At 54.9% G+C, this 18,798-nt stretch overlaps 2 protein-coding genes and 1 non-coding gene across 3 annotated transcripts; 1 reads left to right on the top strand and 2 right to left on the bottom strand.

The window, feature by feature from the left end:
- Positions 1-244: 244 nt before the first annotated feature.
- On the bottom strand, positions 245-316 carry TRNAR-ACG (transfer RNA arginine (anticodon ACG)). The gene has a single exon. It is a non-coding gene; the product is annotated as a tRNA-Arg (tRNA).
- Positions 317-13,294: 12,978 nt separating this feature from the next.
- CLDN9 (claudin 9) lies at positions 13,295-14,780 on the top strand. The gene has a single exon (XM_086376155.1). The coding sequence runs from the start codon at positions 13,654-13,656 to the stop codon at positions 14,305-14,307; it is 654 nt and encodes a 217-aa protein (XP_086232281.1). The 5' UTR covers positions 13,295-13,653; the 3' UTR covers positions 14,308-14,780.
- A 205-nt stretch (positions 14,781-14,985) lies between these two features.
- CLDN6 (claudin 6) lies at positions 14,986-18,468 on the bottom strand. Its single transcript, XM_086376154.1, has 2 exons — positions 18,262-18,468; positions 14,986-16,260 (listed from the first exon to the last, which is right to left on the bottom strand). The coding sequence occupies exon 2, from the start codon at positions 16,232-16,234 to the stop codon at positions 15,569-15,571; it is 666 nt and encodes a 221-aa protein (XP_086232280.1). The 5' UTR covers positions 16,235-16,260; positions 18,262-18,468; the 3' UTR covers positions 14,986-15,568.
- Between the last annotated feature and the right edge of the window lie 330 nt (positions 18,469-18,798).

Genomic DNA, 18,798 nt, shown 5'->3' with positions numbered 1-18,798 from the left:
TTTTTCTATGGTGTGATTTAAGATAACAGATAATAGACCAAAACCTGACTGCAGTGTGCGCAACCTTGAGGAGGTTGTGTAAACATTATTGGAATTCCAGCCTGATATCTCTTGAACGTGAAGTCGCTCAGTCATGTCCGACTCTTTGCGACCCCATGGACTGTAGCCTACCAGGCTCTTCTGTCCATGGGATTTTCCAGGCAATAGTACTGGAGTGGATTGCCATTTCCTTCTCCAAGGGATCTTCCCAACCCAGGGATCAAACCCGGGTCTTCTGAATCGTAGACAGACGCTTTACCATCTGAGCCACCAGGGAAGTATCTCTCAGCCTACCTCATTTAATTTGCTCTATTTGAGAATCATTGTAGGCTTTTGCTTTTTCATAAAAGTATTGATTCTTTGGGCTTCCCCTGCGGCTCAGACGGTAAAGCGTCTGCCTGCAATGCGGGAGACTTGGGTTCAATTCCTGGGTCGGGAAGATCCCCTGGAGAAGGAAATGGCAATCCACTCCAGCACTCTTGCCTGGAAAATCCCATGGACGGAGGAGCCTGATAGGCTACAGTCTGTGGGGTCTCAAAGACTTGGACACGACTGAGCGACTTCACTTTTTTTTTCTAAGAAGCTCAGTCGGTAAAGAGTCTGACTGCTATGCAGGAGACCTGGGTTCGATCCCTGGGTCAGGAAGAGTCCCTGGAGGAGGAAATGGCAACCCACTCCAGTATTTTTGCCTGGAGAATCCCATGGACAGAGGATCCTGGCAGGCTACAGTCTATGGGGTTGCAAGAATTGAACGTGACTGAGCAATTAAGCACACATTGATTCTTAAAATATCATCCTGTGGACTTTCCTAGTAGTATAGTGGATAAGAATCCACCACCAATGCAGGGGGTACAGGTCCAATCCCTGGCCAAGGAATATTCCACATGCCAGATCAGATCAGATCAGTCGCTCAGTTGTGTCCGACTCTTTGCGACCCCATGAATCGAAGCACGCCAGGCATCCCTGTCCATCACCAACTCCCGGAGTTCACTCAGACTCATGTCTATCGAGTCAGTGATGCCATCCAGCCATCTCATCCTCTGTCGTCCCCTTCTCCTCTTGCCCCCAATCCCTCCCAGCATCAGAGTCTTTTCCAATGAGTCAACTCTTTGCATGAGGTGGCCAAAGTACTGGAGTTTCAGCTTTAGCATCATTCCTTCCAAAGAAATCCCAGGGCTGATCTCCTTTAGAATGGACTGGTTGGATCTCCTTGCAGTCCAAGGGACTCTCAAGAGTCTTATTCAACACCACAGTTCAAAAGCATGAATTATTTGGCACTCAGCCTTCTTCACAGTCCAACTCTCACATCCATACATGACCACAGGAAAAACCATAGCCTTGACTAGATGAACTTTTGTTGGCAAAGTAATGTCTCTGCTTTTGAATATGCTATCTAGGTTGGTCATCACTTTCCTTCCAAGGAGTAAGCGTCTTTTAATTTCATGGCTGCAGTCACCATCTGCAGTGATTTTGGAGCCCAGAAAAATAAAGTCTGACACTGTTTCCACTGTTTCCCCATCTATTTCCCATGAAGTGATGGGACCGGATGCCATGATCTTCATTTTCTGAATGTTGAGCTTTAAGCCAACTTTTTCACTCTCCACTTTCACCTTCATCAAGAGGCTTTTTAGTTCCTCTTCACTTTCTGCCATAAGGGTGGTGTCATCTGCATATCTGAGGTTATTGATATTTCTCCCAGCAATCTTGATTCCAGCTTGTGTTTCTTCCAGTCCAGCGTTTCTCATGATGTACTCTGCATATAAGTTAAATAAGCAGGGTGACAATATATAGCCTTGACATACTCCTTTTCCTATTTGGAACCAGTCTGTTGTTCCATGTCCAGTTCTGTTGCTTCCTGACCTGCATACAGGTTTCTCAAGAGGCAGGTCAGGTGGTCTGGTATTCCCATCTCTTTCAGAATTTTCCACAGTTTATTGTGATCCACACAGTCAAAGGCTTTGGCATAGTCAAGAAAGCAGAAATAGATGTTTTTCTGGAACTCTCTTGCTTTTTCCATGATCCAGCGGTTGTTGGCAATTTGATCTCTGGTTCCTCTGCCTTTTCTAAAACCAGCTGGAACATCAGGAAGTTCACGGTTCACATATTGCTGAAGCCTGGCTTGGAGAATTTTGAGCATTACTTTATTAGCGTGTGAGATGAGTGCAATTGTGCGGTAGTTTGAGCATTCTTTGGCATTGCCTTTCTTTGGGATTGGAATGAAAACTGACCTTTTCCAGTCCTGTGGCCACTGCTGAGTTTTCCAAATGTGCTGGCATATTGAGTGCAGCACTTTCACAGCATCATCTTTCAGGATTTGGAATAGCTCAACTGGAATTCTGTCACCTCCACTAGCTTTGTTCGTAGTGATGTTTTCTAAGGCCCACTTGACTTCACATTCCAGGATGTCTGGCTCTAGGTGAGTGATCACACCATCGTGATTATCTGGGTCATGAAGATCTTTTTTGTACAGTTCTTCTGTGTATTCTTGCCATCTCTTCTTGATATCTTCTGCTTCTGCTTCTGTTAGGGCCATACCATTTCTGTCCTTTATCAAGCCCATCTTTGCATGAAACATTCCTTTGGTATCTCTGATTTTCTTGAAGAGATCTCTAATCTTTCCCATTCTGTTGTTTTCCTCTATTTCTTTGCATTGATCACTGAGGAAGGCTTTCTTATCTCTTCTTGCTATTCTTTGGAACTCTGCATTCAGATGTTTATATCTTTCCTTTTCTCCTTTGCTTTTTGCTTCTCTTCTTTTCACAGCTATTTGTAAGGCCTCCCCAGACAGCCATTTTGCTTTTTTGCATTTCTTTTCCATGGGGATGGTCTTGATCCCTGTCTCCTGTACAATGTCACGAACCTCATTCCATAGCTCATCAGGCACTCTGTCTATCAGATCTGGGCCCTTAAATCTATTTCTCACTTCCACTGTATAATCATAAGGGATTTGATTTAGGTCATACCTGTATGGTCTAGTGGTTTTCCCTACTTTCTTCAATTTCAGTCTGAATTTGGCAATAAGGAGTTCATGGTCTGAGCCACAGTCAGCTCCTGGTCTTGTTTTTGCTGATTGTATACAGCTTCTCCATCTTTGGCTGCAAAGAATATAATCAATCTGATTTTGGTGTTGACTATCTGGTGATGTCCATGTATAGAGTCTTCTCTTGTGTTGTTGGAAGAGGGTGTTTGTTATGACCAGTGCATTTTCTTGGCAAAACTCTATTAGTCTTTGCCCTGCTTCATTCCATATTCCAAGGCCAAATTTGCCTGTTGATCCAGGTGTTTCTTGACTTCCTACTTTTGCATTCCAGTCCCCTATAATGAAAAGGACATCTTTTTTGGGTGTTAGTTCTAAAAGGTCTTGTAGGTCTTCATAGAACCATTCAACTTCAGCTTCTTCAGCGTTACTGGTTGGGGCATAGACTTGGATTACTGTGATATTGAATGGTTTGCCTTGGAAACGAACAGAGATCATTCTGTCGTTTTTGAGATTGCATCCAAGTACTGCATTTCGGACTCTTTTGTTGACCATGATGGCCACTCCATTTCTTCTGAGGGATTCCTGCCTGCAGTAGTAGATATAATGGTCATTTGAGTTAAATTCACCCATTCCAGCCCATTTCAGTTCGCTGATTCCTAGAATGTCGACATTCACTCTTGCCATCTCTTGTTTGACCACTTCCAATTTGCCTTGATTCATGGACCTGACATTCCAGGTTCCTATGCAGTATTGCTCTTTACAGCATCGGACCTTGCTTCTATCACCAGTCACATCCACAGCTGGGTATTCTTTTTGCTTTGGCTCCATCCCCTCATTCTTTCTGGAGTTATTTCTCCACTGATTTCCAGTAGCATATTGGGCACCTACTGACCTGGGGAGTTTCTCTTTCAGTATCCTATCATTTTGCCTTTTCATACTTTTTCATACTGTTCATGGGGTAGAGCAACAAAGCCCATGTGCCACGACTACTGAAGCCTGTTCGAAACCTGTGCACCGCAAGAAAGAATAGCCCAACTCTAGTACAATTAGAGAAAGACTGCATACAGCAACAAAGACCCAGTGAAACAAAAAATAAATTAAAAGTATTTCTAAAAAGTCACTTTGGGGTCACCTCACATCAAGCAACAGTCTGAAATGGTATAAAAAATTAAGTAAAATTAGGGAAAAACAAATCATCTTGTGTTTCTCTGCCCTGAGATGTGGAACAAACCACATCATCTCTACTAGAGAACAGGATTAAGAGCAACATCTGGGTAGAGAGGCCACTAAGCACTGTCTCAGAGAGGGCAGTGGATGCTATCCCTTCTAACCAACCTAGAAATGTTCTAATAATTTATTGTTGTTGTTTTATTTGTTTACTTTTGGCTGTGCTGGGTCATCTTTGTTGCAAATGGGCTTTCTCTACTTGCGGCAAGCAGGGGCTATTCTCTGGTTGCAGTGTGCGGTTTCTCGTTGAGGTGGAGCACTGGCTCTAGGATGCGGGCTTCAGGAGTTGTTTCCTGAGGGAGCGAACCAGAGTCCCCTCCATTGAGAGGCAAATAACCACTGGACCACCAGGGAAGACCCTAATATTGTTGTGGTTTTTTTCCCCCTAATATTGTTTTAATAAAGATTTCTATATTCTGACTTCGGGCTTCCGGCAGGTGGTGCAGTGGTAAAGAATCGGCCTGCCAGGCAGGAGTTACAAGAGATGTGGGTTTGATCCCTCGATTGGGAAGATCACCTGGAGATGGAAATAGCAGCCCACTCCAGTATTCTTGCCTGGAAAATTCCATGGACAGAGGAGCCTGGTGGGCTACAGTCCTGTGGATTTCAAGGAATCAGACATAACTGAGCACCAGAACCAACCTGGTTCCTGGCTGCCTCTTGAACTTCATATTCCGACTTTAAATCGGATCGACCATTTTTCCTTTTTTTCTTTTGTCACCAGTTTGTCTTTTATAACCATTCTTAATGGCACCCCACTCCAGTACTCTTGCCTGGAAAATCCCATGGACGGAGGAGCCTGGTAGGCTGCAGTCCATGGGGTCGCTAGGAGTAGGACACCCCTGAGCGACTTCACTTTCACTTTTCACTTTCATGCATTGGAGGAGGAAATGGCAACCCACTCCAGTGTTCTTGCCTGGAGAATCCCAGGGATGGCAGAGCCTGGTGGGCTGCCGTCTATGAGGTCGCACAGAGTCGGACACGACTGAAGCGACTTAGCAGCAGCAGCAACGTTACCGCAAATGCTACATGTCAAGCTTTGCTATTGAGTTGGTATCTTTTCATCTTTTCTATGGGCTTCCCTGGTGGCTGAAACGGTAAAGAATCTGCTGCAATGTAGCAGACCCGGGTTAGACCCCTGGGTCAGGAAGATCCCCTGGAGAAGAGAATGAGAACTCACTCCAATATTCTTCCCTGGAAAATCCATGGAGTCGCAAAGAGTCGGACACGACTGAGTGACTAGCACACACATGTACACGCACAGATCACTGGATGGAAATTTGCATGGATCTTGACCCACAAAGAGCATCTCTTAAGGACAAACCCCAAAAAAGAGGCGATCCATAAGATCTGTTCTAGGGCTGTCACAGGGGGAGGAGGTGGGGGTCGGGGCGTCGAAGCTGGGCTGCAGAGGCTAAGTGGACGCTCAGGCCAGTTGGGGGCGCCCACTGAACACGCAGTGTCTGTTCTCAGGGATAGTGGGGATGAAGCCTGTGGCACCTTGGAGCACTGTGATTGGCTGGGGCTGAGGGAGGGGCGGGAAGAAGGGCTAGACAGAGAGCGCTACTGTCTCTGATTGGCTGTCAGTGATAGCTCCTGACGCCGGCGGGAGAAATGTGTAGGTCGCCGGCGCACTGGCCTTTGATTGGCTGGAGTGCGGCAGCGCACGACCGATTGGCTGGGCCTCTCTCAGAGCGGCGCGTGGCCACCTGCTGGAGGGAGAAGGCCTCGGCGAGCCGCGCGCTGTGGGCTCTGGAGCTGCGGCTGTGGCCAAGCTGGCTGCCCGGCTTCCCCGCTCCCGCTCGCATCCGCGGCTGGCCCGCGCCCGCGTCCACTCGCGGCTGGGCCGGTCCCCCGTGTCGCTGTCCCTGACCCCCCCGCCCGCGCCGTCCCTGCCTCACCCGCCGTTGCCGGGACTCCCTCCGGGCTTGAGCCCCGCGCCGCCGCCGCCGCCGACCTCGGCACTCGCCCTGGCGGAGCTGCCGCCGCTGCCTGCGCTCCCGCTGCGGCCCGCGCCGCTGGCTCCCTGGGGCCCAGGCGCCCACGTGGCGCTGCCGGAGCTGCCGCCCGAGGCCTGCGTGCCCGCGCCACCCGCTGCCGCGCTCGCCCTGCAGGACCTGCCGCGGCTCCCCGCGCCCGCGCCGGCGCCCGCGCACTTGCCATTGCCCCCGCTGCCAGAGGCCGCGGCCGCCGCCACTCCCGGTCCCGTGGGCGCGCGCGGCCGCCCGCCCCTCATCGCCGAGCCGCCCCCGCAGCCGCTGCCGCCGCTGCCTGCACGGCCCTCGCCCTTCAACCTGCTGGCGCCCCCCGTGCCTCGAGACTCCTGGCCACTGCCCGCCTTCCCCCCGCCGCTGCCGCCGCCGCCGCCGCCCCCGCCGCCCTACTTCTTCTTGTCTCCTCCCTGCTGAAGACCCGGCCCTCCCCGCCCAGGAGGGGCTGCGGGCGGGTAAGTAGGCAGCCCTACCTGGACCCAGGGACTGTGCCCCTCGCCGCCTTCCCCTCGGGCAGGTTCAGAAGGCGTGGGTCGGAGCACGGCCTGGGGAGAAGGGAGGGCGTGTCCGGAGCAGCTTAGGTTGGAGAAGGAAAGATCGGGCCTGAAAATAAACTCATTTGAAGATTGGAGTCATTTCTTCCATTTTTTCCTACTGCCTTACAAGAAGCCTCTGGCCTGGTCATTTGAGAATGGAACTAATTCCCTGTACTGATAAACTGGCTGGTGATCTGGGCGGGTGGGGCTGAGGAGCCCACAGCACACCGCTCGAGAAAATGAAAACAAAAAACTTGAAATACTTTTACTGCTGCTGCTGCTAAGTCACTTCAGTCGTGTCCGACTCTGTGCGACCCCATAGACGGCAGCCCACCAGGCTCCGACGTCCCTGGGATTCTCCAGGCAAGAACACTGGAGTGGGTTGCCAGTATGCAAAATGTCTCATTTTCTCTTGTATAATAAAAGGTTTGAATACTATCACTAAAGTCCTCTGCTCAAGTTTGTATGGCTTCTTGGAAACTCAGACATGCCTTCTAAGTCTTAAGAAGTCAAACTTTCAGCTGAAATAGATCCTAGGGTCCCCTGGGCCTGGGAGCACCAGGAAACCAGTGGTGCTGATGGACAATCGATACTTGGCCTTGTAACAGGAGTGTCACATGCAAGGGCTGTGAAGTCACACCGACAGGATAGGAAAGCTCCCAGGGTGAGTCATGAGAGGAAGCCCCTGTCCTCTCCGCATCCTTACCACCCGCTTTCACCCCCCTTCTCCCCAGCGTGTACAGCACAGAATAAAGTTCCCTTTGTTACTCAGGTGGCTTGGGCTCAGGTAACCAGGCAGACGCCCTATCTCAGTGGGCTCTTCTACAGCAGATCAGGAGTGGTATCAGGAAGCCAACTTGACCTCGGCGGACCTCTGAGAGCCTGGGACCCAGGAGCAAGAAAGGAAGTGGATGAGTTTCCCGAGACTGCTGTAGCAAACCACCACAAACTGGGTGACTTAAAATAGGAGTTTATTCTTTCCTGGTTCTGGAAGCCAGAAGTCCAAAATCAGGATGTCCCCAGGCCACACTTCTTCCCAAGGGTCTAGGGTAGCATTCTTCCTTGACGTTTCTGGCAGTTCCATGTGTTCCTTGGTTTGTGACTCCATCACTCCAAACTCTGCCTCCATCTTCAGAGGACCTTCTCCCTTGTATCTGTATCTCATATCTCACCCCATCTTTTTTCTCTTATGACACTTGCCATTGAATACAGGGCCCACCCTAAGTCCAGAATGATTAAGGATTAAGTAATTAAGGATCTTGAGACATTCCAGAGCTTGGGTTGTTCAGTTGATAAGTCGTGTCTGACTCTTTGGGACCCTGGGGATCACAGCATGCTGGGCTTCCGTGTCCTTCATCATCTCCCGGACTTTGCTCAAACTCATGTCCATTGAGTTGGTGATGCCATCCAACCATCTCATCCTCTGTCGTCCGTCCCCTTCTCCTCCTGCCTTTAATCTCTCCCAGGGCTTGGGAGCCACCCTCATCTATACAGGCAGTGTCCTCCTGCTGTGGGGCTGACCCACCTGCCATGCTCTCTTTCAGTTTCCCTAAACCGTGTTTTAGGCTCTATCCTTTGCTAAACCTGAGACTTGGGTGCCCTTGGAGTCCCTGAGCAGGACCCAACAGACCTAGTGTCTTGATAAAGCTCTCAGTGAGTGAAAGTCGCTCAGTCGTGTCCGACTCTTTGCGAGTCGAATTTGTGAACTCTTTGCCAGGGAATTCTCCAGGCCAGAATACTGGAGTGGGTAGCCTTTCCCTTCTCCATGGAATCTTCCCAAGCCAGGTCTCCCGCATTGCAAGCGGATTCTTTACCAGCTGAGCCACAAGGGAAGCCTCAGTGACGAACGAGAAAAATAGACTGACTTTCCCCTGAGCTGAACGGTGGCCCAGTCCCCATGGCTGCCAGCTCACTGCTTCCTCTCCCCTCTTTGTGTCCTATGGCCCTCCTGCCCTCTGAGCCAAGACTCAGACAGTAAACAAAGACAAGACAACGTGGGCTCCTAAAGAAGACAACATTCTCAGAGCTTCAGATGGATAACTGCTGCTGGTGGAAAGCTGACAAGTATGACTGATAATAAAGTTAATCGTTACCCAGTCAATGGAGCCGGCACAGGTTTACAAGTGAAACTGTCATTATGCTCACACACACACACACACAATCAATACCTCCAATAAATCCTAAGATATGCAGGGCACATGGGGCCTGGGCCAGTGGCCCTAGAGTTTGGCAGGGCAGGCTTCTCCCTCTGGTTTATAGCCAGGTGACACCGAGATTAGGCAGTTGTGAATTTGCCCAGTGAGACCTGTGTGGGGTTGACACCAGGTCTAACCCAGAGTCCACTGATCTGTGGGTGGCAAGCCAACACAGCCCTTTCTGCAACAGGGACACATGCTCGCGTACTAAGTCACAAAGTCTCGTGCCCACCTCTTTGCAACCCCACGAACTGGGCCCCGCCAGGCTCCTCCATGAGATTCTCCAGGCAAGAATCCTGGAGTGGGTTACCATTTCCTCCTCCAGGGGATATTCCCAGCCCAGAGATGGAACCCGAGTGTTTTATGTCTCCTGAATTGTCAGGCAGGTTCTTTACCACTGGCATCACCTGGGAAGCCCCGCTATAGGAACGCGGACAGGGTGAAAGTGACCCCAGGTGGAGGGTGGCTTCCCGCATAGTCAGACGCAGGGGGATGTGTTTACGGAGGCTCAGCCCGGCCATGGACAGATGGCACTGCCTCGGGGAAAAGCGCACCAGGAGGCCCAGCTCACCATCGGGAAGTTCAGTGATGCTGGGCATGGAGCCTGTGGCTTTGAAGTTGGTCTGTGGTTGCACCAGGCTTGTCCTGTTTCCCACGTGTTTTCTTGGCCAAGTTCCTTCACTCTCTGAGCTTCCTTCCCTGCCTATAAAATGGGGATGTGAGCTCAGGAAAATTATTACTGGGATGTCAATTTCCTCTGCTCCTTTTGGTTCAGCAGCCGGGGGCTTTCTGCCTCTATATCAGGGCCTCAGGAAATGGGGTGACACAGCCTTTGGGGTTGTTGTGCAGCCCCCATAGCCACCTCCTGACCCCTGGTGGCTCTGGTCAGTTCCCCCTCTTTTGTCCTGTTCCCCTGTAAGGGGATCGAGATGGACTATAGGGTTGGCACTGACCCCTCCCCCCTCGCCTCCATCTGAGCCCCGGTCTCTTGGGCCCACCTGAGCCTCCAGCCCCTCCGCCCTCCTGAAGAGAACAAAGGTTCGATTTGGCTCTTTCACTCAGTTTCCTCCCCGCTTCTCCCCGCCCCCCAACCCCTGAACAGCAGGGAAGTTTCCCCTCCCACCTCTCTCCCTGGAGGCGGCGATTCCTGGGGACTTGGTAAATTGTCATTGAGATGGTAACTTCACAGTGGGGGTGCTGGTCTCTCCCCAACAATGGCCTTCCAACCCGAGTCCCTGCCCCTCTGTAGACCCCAACTTTAACCCTTCAGTTCCCAGATCCTACTGAATCAAGGCTGACCAGAAAACCCTAGAGAGGGCCCGGGGCCTCCTAGCTGTGGCCTAAGGAGGGCTGAGGGCTGAGGGTGGGCGGCACATTCCAGCCCCGGTCCTCCCCCCTCCTTGTTCTCTGACGAATGTCCCCACGTTGACTCCCCCTCTGAGCTGTGGGAGTAGGTGCCTTATCAGGAGGGAGAAGAGCAGAGATGTGCGGCAGGTGTGGCTGGGATTGGTCTCTGGGGGCAACAGTGAGAGGGGGCATCTTCATCTCCTGAGCGCCCACCTCCCACGAGGCTGCACGAGGGGCAGTGTAGAGGGTAGATGATGGGATCTAGGAAACCTAGGGGCTGCTTAGTGCCATCTCTGGGCACAAGCTTACCTGGTGTGTGCAGTGCTGCCACGAGGCCCTGTCGCCTAGGTGGGGCGGGCAGGCGGGCAGGGTAGAGCCGCCAGTGGGCTTGGTGGGCCTCGAAAGCAAGGCGTCCCTGACGCTTCTTCCCTGGGCTTCCCCGGTGACTTAGACAGGAGAGAATCTCCCTGCAATGCAGGAGACCCAGGTTCGATCCCTGGGTGGGGAAGATCCCCTGGAGGACGAAATGGCAACCCACTCCAGTATTCTTGCCTGGAGAATCCCACGGACAGAGGAGCCTGGAGGGCTACAGTCCATGGGGTCGCACAGAGTCAGACATGACTGAACGACTAACACAGTAAAGCCAGTTCTGACTGCAGGCTGACCCACTGTCCCCGTCCCCCGCACCCTGATGCAGGACTCTGCTCAAACTAGTAATTACCAGGCAAATCAAGATGAGCTGGTGGCCTTATACTCTGGGCCAGAGGCAGACTGTCTCCAGGCCTGGAGAGAGAAAAGGCCCCAGGCTGGGGCTGTCCAGGATGGGAGGCCTTTTGTATGCGCGGGTCGGTGGGCCCTCCTGAGAACGGGGCTGGTTCCCGCCTGACACCTACCCAAACCTGTGTGACTGGATTCCTGGCAGCCCTGGAGGGAGCCCACTGAAGGCTTGCCTCTATTTGCCCTTCTTCTTTCTCCACATTCCCCCTTCCCCCATGAAATGTGAGTCCTCAGGGGCCTGGACGAGCTGGACAACCCACCCTTGCTTCCCCCTGCTCATCCCAGCCAGCAGGGAGCTCTGGTTATTTCCCAGCCTTTGCATCAGCACCCTCCTCCCCACTCTCAGGCCAGGGCAACCAGGTTGGCCAACACTCTGCTCCTCTCTGGGCAAGGTCTCTGCCCGTCTCTGGGGAGGCTCCCCAGCCACTGGAGTCCACCTGTCAAACCCTCTGATTGGCACTGGCCTCAGTCTCTCCGCCTGCAATGCTGGAGGCCTGGGTTTGATCCCTGGGTTGGGAAGATCCCCTGGAGAAGGGAATGGCTACCCACTCCAGTATTCTGGCCTGGAGAATTCCATGGACTGTATAGTCCATGGGGCCTCAAAGAGTTGGACAGGACTAAGTGACTTTCACTCACTCAGTCTCTTCATTTAAGGGGGAGGGATTCTCCTGCTTTTCTGGGGGTGCCCATCCCTTTACAGATCTGATCAAGATATAAACTTCTTTTCCAAAGAATTGCTGAAAGCTGTTCCCAGAGCATTGCAGCCACTTGAAGTTAGAATTCTTTGTAAATGCAGCCCCACTGGGTGGACGAGGAGGACAAGGGGATGACCTCTCCCCCAGTGTCCCAAGCAGAGCAGAGCAGAGACTAGGTGTTCGTGGGGGGGGCGGTGCCCTCCCATCCCTGCCCCCATAGGCCAGATGAGCTCCAGCTTCCGCAGGGAGAGTGGGGGGAGAGGAGAGGCTCTCCCCCTGGAGTCCTCCCCATCACCCTGGAGATAGGAATTTTTATCAGCCCCCAACTCCCTTTTCACACAATAAAGCTCAGTGCTTAATACCAAGGGAGGGGCTTGAAGGAGCTTATGCCTCCCCCCTAAATGAGGGGCTGCTGTTTGTGGGTCCTGTGAGGTTTCTCAAAGGGGTCTTTGACCCAGGGAGGCTTGACCTTCTATGAATTTGCTCCTGGCTGGGGAGGTGGGTAGGTTGGAGGGGGAGCGGGAAGGATTTGAGCCATGGTCTGTGTGACCCCCAGGCTGGGCTGTTTCCACAAGGGGAGTCCTGGGCTCTGATGGGGTCTTCAGGAAGGGGTGTGCGTCCTGAGTTCTGCGAGGCAGGGCTCAGGGACTCCCAAGTCACCTGGGCCTCACCCACCTCGCCCTCCCCTGTGGTGTCTCCCCAAACAGAGCCGGGCGCTGGGCTGTCCCCCAACCAGGGTTCACCCCCTTCTACTCTCCCCCTTCCCCCACCATCACAAGAGGCTCTTTATCCCCCGGCCCCACGACACCCTCAGCCACTCAGCTCAGCCCCCAGTGGCAGCAACAGGAGGGGGAAGGCACACCTGAGCTGAAGTCAAGGTAGTGGTGGGGGGTGGTTTTCTAGGCCGTTGCCTGGGCGATGCCACCTGAGCTGGGCGCCAGGCACCTGTCGCCAAGGGAACAATGCGGGCGGGGCCCTCTCCCTCGGGAGCCGCCAGAGCCACTAGGCTGAGACGGGAGATGGATCAGATTCCAGAGAGTGCTGGGTGGGTGGGCTGGGGGGACAAGGGTGTGTGATACTGGGGAAGCTGGTGCATCTGCAACATGAAACAGAAACAAAATGGGGAGGGGGAGAGCAAAGACAGCGGGGGGCCGGGTTTCAGGAGGCTCAGCATGGTGCCCAAGGGGTCCTCCCACTTTCAGCCTGAGTCAGGGCCAGTCCTGTCTCCTCCTCATTCCTTTGTCCCTGCGTCCCCACAGGCGTGGAGGTTCTTTCCTCCCTGGTTCGTTCCTGGTCACCAATCCCCCTGCGACTCTGAGCCCCCCCACCCCCAGCCCTGCCTCCTCCCATCACTCTGGCTCCTCCCCCTCCTCGGCCTTAAAACCCCTCTTCGGCAGCCAGGAGTCCTCAGGTGGCACCGCCGAGTGAGCTGCTCAGGCCCAGAACCTGCACCAAGCCCCGTCAAGGGACGTGGCTCAGCTTGGCTCTCCTCTGCCGGCAGGTGGGTCGGCGGGAGAGTCTGTGCAAGCTGGTCAGACGGTCAGACGGCGGCGGCGGGACCGACTGCAGGGCACCTGAGGGGCAACGGAACCCGCTTGGGAACGGCAGCCACTCAGCTGAGCGAGACTGAGGGTGGATTTGTTGCTGGGGGTTCAGAGACACATCTGTGAAGGGCACAGAGCGAGGAGGTGCCTGCAAGAGGCTCTCGGATGTGGTGAGTGCTGTGTGGGTCAGAGGACGCTGACGCGCCCTTGCTGGACACAGAGACCCCCCACCTGCGTTCCCACAGGCGTGGAGCATCAGACCCACTCCTCTGATCAACCGGGCCGCTTAGAGTGGGGAAGACCTGACTGAGGGAGGGGACAGATGGCTTCCACTGGCCTTGAACTCCTGGGTATGACCCTGGCTGTGCTGGGCTGGCTGGGGACCCTGGTGTCCTGTGCCCTGCCCCTGTGGAAGGTGACCGCCTTCATCGGCAACAGCATCGTGGTGGCCCAGGTGGTGTGGGAGGGGCTGTGGATGTCCTGCGTGGTGCAGAGCACGGGTCAGATGCAGTGCAAGGTGTACGACTCGCTGCTGGCGCTGCCGCAGGACCTGCAGGCCGCCCGGGCCCTCTGCGTCATCGCCCTCCTGCTGGCCCTGCTCGGAGTGCTGGTGGCCATCACGGGTGCCCAGTGCACCACCTGCGTGGAGGACGAAGGAGCCAAGGCCCGCATCGTGCTCACCGCGGGAGTCCTCCTCCTCCTTGCGGGCATCCTGGTGCTCATCCCCGTGTGCTGGACGGCCCACGCCATCATCCAGGACTTCTACAACCCCCTGGTGGCCGAGGCCCTCAAGCGGGAGCTGGGAGCCTCCCTCTACCTGGGCTGGGCCGCGTCCGCCCTTCTTCTGCTGGGAGGGGGGCTACTGTGTTGCACGTGCCCCCCGCCTCAGATCGAGCGGCCCCGGGGACCGAGGCTGGGCTACTCTATCCCCTCCCGCTCGGGGGCATCTGGGCTGGACAAGAGGGACTACGTGTGAGGCAAATGTCCCAGGAAGCCTGCTGCTGGAAACCTTGACCTTGTGCTGGCTGCCCCGCTCTCAACCTTGCCTTCCACTCTCACCCCTCTGCCAGGTGGAACCCACTTTCCAGAGGCAGGAGCAGGCCTGGCTGCAGAGCTAGTCTCAGCACCCGGCCCGACTGAGCCTAGACCCTCCTCCGTGGAGGCCCCACCTGCAGCCTGGCCAGTGCTCCTGCTTCTTTCTTCTTCTGTCCTGGATTCAGGCTGGTCCTCCTCTTCCCGAGTCCTCCCTTGCTCCCAGAACCTGGGCTTCACCCAAAGAGCAGTAGCTCCTTATGCCTTCTCTGGCCTGGAGTTGGCCCTCTCTGCCTGGCCACTACGGGGATCCAGAGCAGCTGCTCTCCTCTAGGCCCAGAGACCCTGCCCATCACCTTCCCCCCTCACCCCACCTTCAAGTAGGGAATAAACAGAGCATTTGTAACTCAGAATAAACAGAGTATTTGTGGTTGGGCTGGGAAGACCTGATGGCCTCCCGTGGGTTTGTCAGGCAAGGCCTGCTCCAGGTCATGCCCAGGCAGTGACCTCACTCAGGCCATGCGAGTCACGGGGCAGGGGACGGAACACGGGAGGTGTGACAGTCATGCCCACCTTCTCCTGCCAGTCTGGCATTCAGCAACCTCCCCAGCAACACCAAAGGTAAGTAATCAAACAAAACATGCTTTATTTAGTAACAACTGGTGAGTGTGGGCAGGATATGGGAAGTGCACAGGGGCTGGAGTAGGAGGGTCAGGGGTCAGCACAAGGGGAACATGACTCAGGATGCAGGAGCCAGAGGTCAGAAGACTTGGAGACTGGCGGGTCTTTGGTAACTTATCACCTGCTCTTCTGGAGGCTACATAAGGCTCGAGAGCCCCTGGGGGTTCCAGAGGCTTGACCAGCAAGGAAAGGCTTGTCCTATGGAGGCCCTGGCCCCAGCACCAGCAGGGCACAGCGTGGTATCCTTCACATGGGGACCACAGTTCCAGGTTGGTCTCTAAGAGAGGGTTGTCCAGGGTGGAGAACAATCCAGAAACTGAAGCATCACCTTTTTGGCTCCATCTTCCAAAGTGAGGAACACCAGTAGCAGACCCCAGGTAGGTTATCAAGTGGATTAACCACTGCCCCCCACCCCCAATAAGAAGCCAAAACAATCCCAAAGCTGTTATGGATCACCATCTCCATGACTCCAGTGCAGTGGGTTAGACTCCACTGTCAAAGGAGCCCCCACTCCCCTACCCAAATTAGACGTAATTCTTAGTGGGGTATTCGGAGGGACCCCGAGAGGCGGTATGTGGGGCTGATACTGAGTATCGGGCCATATAATGGCTGGAGCTCCGGGAGCCCCCAGAGGGGCAGGTGCAGCACAGTAGCCCCCCACCCAGCAACAAAAGGCCGGAAGCCGCCCAGCCCAGGTAGAGGGAAGCTCCCAGCTCCCGCTTTTGGGCCTCGACCACCAGAGGGTTGTAGAAGTCCTGGATGATGGTGTGGGCGGTCCAGCACACAGGGATCAGGGTCAGGACCCCCGAGATGACAAAGATGATCCCAGAGGTGAGCACCAGGCGGGCCTTGGAGTTCTTGTCCTCCACGCAGGTGGTGCACTTGGCTCCGGCAAGGTAGACCAGCAGGCCAAGCAGGGCCACGAGGAGAGTGATGACGCAGAGGGCCCGGGCGGCCTGCAGGTCCTGCGGCAGCGCCAGCAGCGAGTCGTACACCTTGCACTGCATCTGGCCCGTGCTCTGCACCACGCAGGACATCCACAGCCCCTCCCACACCACCTGGGCCACCACGATGCTGTTGCCGATGAAGGCGGTCACCTTCCACAGGGGCAGGGTGCAGGACACCAGGGCATTCACCCAGCCAAACAGAGTCAGGATGATCCCCAGGATTTGCAGACCAGCGGAAGCCATGGCGAGGCTGGGGCTGAGACGCTGCGCTGGGGGACAAAAGTAGAGTAAGGGTAAGACCAGCTGGCTCAGCCCCTCATTCTCAATGAACGCTAGGTCCCTTGCCACATGCCATAGCCACCACACAGGACACCAAGAGTATGAACCCTGGAAGTCAGTATGAACCCTGTACATGGGCAAGGCAAGCTCCAAGCCTTATTTTCTCAAGGGCAAATGAGCATTTAATGCTTCAGCATTAATTTTTCTCCCTAGGAAATGGCAGCCCACTCCAGTATTCTTGCCTGGAGAATCCCATGGACAGAGGAGCCTGACAGGCTACAGTCCATGGGGTCGCAAAGGGTCGGACAGGCAAAGAGTCGGGACACAACTGAGCGACTTCACTTTCACTTTCTTTTCACGCAAATGCTGGGGTTCCATTGTGGCTCAAACAGTAAAGAATCCACCTGCAATGCAGGAGATCTGGGTTTGATCCCTAGGTCGGGAAGATCCCCTGGAGAAGGACATGGCAACCCATTCCAGGATTCTTGCCTGGAGAATTCCATGGACAGAGGAGCCTGGTGAGCTACAGTCTGCAGGGTTGCAAAGACATGACTGAACTACTAACATACACACACACATGTAAAGGTTAGCCCATGGCCCTTTGGGTACAAAGGGATAAAAGGGATGAAACAACAGGATGCAATTTTTCAGTAGTTTCCACAGGGCAAATGGGTAGTGGGTTGGCTCTAGCCATGAATTCCAGGCTTAAAACTTAGTTTTAACACCAAGAACAGATCCAAGTTTCCTCTTAGCATCCAACGTAAGTGTCCAAACCCTTCACCCCAACTTGGATCCATGCCCCCAAACAGGTGGCTGCTAGTTTGATTTTAAGATATAGTGTGGACGGTGGCCAGACAGTCCTGGCCTTGCTCACCACTGCCTGGTTCAAACCAGCTCCACCCATTCAAAACCTGGATGGGGCAGGAGAGGTGGAGAAGAAACACAACAAAACAATAACACCAGCCCTTCCCACCCAAAGTACTTCCTTTCCCAAGGTCCCCAGCTGCCCCCTGGAGTCCTGCCCTCTGCCCTGCCTACACAACAGACTCCCAAGGTTGGTGACATTTTCTTGTGTATTCTTGCCCCAAATGCCATCCTCTTAGGGCCCAATTTCCCCTAAATTGGGGGAAACTCCACCTTTGGAGTCTGTCCAGTGAACCAGCTCCTCTGGGGCAACTCTGGCCCCCTCACATCCTCATTTGTCTCGGAGGTCGTTTGGGGGGCGATCAGTTCCTTTCAGGGTCCCCCTATGATCCTCCATTGCACAAAGTTCCCGCGCACGGCTGGGACCTAAACTTAGCACCAGCCCCAGCGGGTGGCCAGAGGGCAGACTCTCCATTCCTTTGCACCGCGCCCACAACCCTGGAGAACTCATGACCTCAGGGGAGATCGGACGGGGCGGGCCGTACAGCGCCAATCCCAACCCCAGGGTCAGCCCTCCAGGCCTCTCCTCCCGGGTTAGGGTGGGGGCCACGCTAGCCTAGGCACCCGGCACCTCAGCCTTACAAGCGCGCCCCTGCTCTCGGCCCCTTCCCTTTCCACACGCTATGGCCTCGGCTCATCCGAGGGCGTCCCCTCCCGCTCTCGATCCCTATTTCCCCTGAGTCTGGCCCGAAGGAGGGTGTCCTCAGCCCCCCGCCGTGGAAGCCGCGCACCCTGGAGGGGCCTAAGGGCGGCGCTCGCCGCGGGGTCCGCTCGTACAGGTGAGGGGGAGAAGGGCTCGGCCCTAGAGAGCAGCACAGGTGGGGGAGGGGCTCCCGGGTTTCGGTGCCTTTGTCCTGGGCAGGGGGAGGGGCACTTAACCCTTCCGCCGAAGGACCCCTTCAGGGCCCCGGTTCGGGTGCAGGCGTCCCCCCGCCCCCAGGGGCTCGCGGTCAAATCAGCTCAGGTTCGTCTCATGCACCGCAACCCAACTCTGCCACGACCCATGCGCCCCGCAATCCCCGGTGTCTACCCCTTCCCCCACGACAGGCGCACCTGCCCAGGCTCACCTGAGGAGTCCACAAAGACTCTGAGTAGCCGGCAGAATGTGGAGATGGGGGCGGAGGCGGGGGTCTTTAAAGAGGCAGTGACGTCACCGGCCCACCGCCCTGGGGAGGGGCAGAGACCCTTGTCCGACTTGCGGTGAATCCCAACCTGGTCAGTAAGGGGCGCTCGAGCCTGCAGCCTCTGCTTGCACACCTCTGGCCCGGGCCCCTGGTAGCAGCCGGCTGCAGTTCTGCCCGCTGGGAAGGCGCGCGGTGCGGGGCCGAACAGAGCTCGGGTCTGGACTCCGGAACTCACCTAACCTTCCCGAGCCTCATTTCACTCCGAAAAAGGGAGACAGCATTTTACCAGTCAATCCTAAAAGAAACCAATCCTGAATATTCATTGGAAGGACTGATGCTGAAGCTGAAGCTCCAATATTTTGGCCACCGAATGCGAAGAGTGAAGTGAAGTGAAGTGAAAGTCGCGGCTGACTCTTTGCGAGTCCACGGGCTATACAGTCCGTGGTCTACCCGCACTGGGGCTGGATTCCTTACCAGCTG

This window comes from Bos grunniens, chromosome 25 (assembly GCF_055505025.1).
Source record: "Bos grunniens cultivar Pamir isolate PY7600 chromosome 25, Bosgru_T2T1.0, whole genome shotgun sequence".
In the NCBI taxonomy this organism is placed as follows: domain Eukaryota; kingdom Metazoa; phylum Chordata; class Mammalia; order Artiodactyla; family Bovidae; genus Bos; species Bos grunniens.
This window is presented reverse-complemented; position numbering and strand designations above follow the sequence as displayed.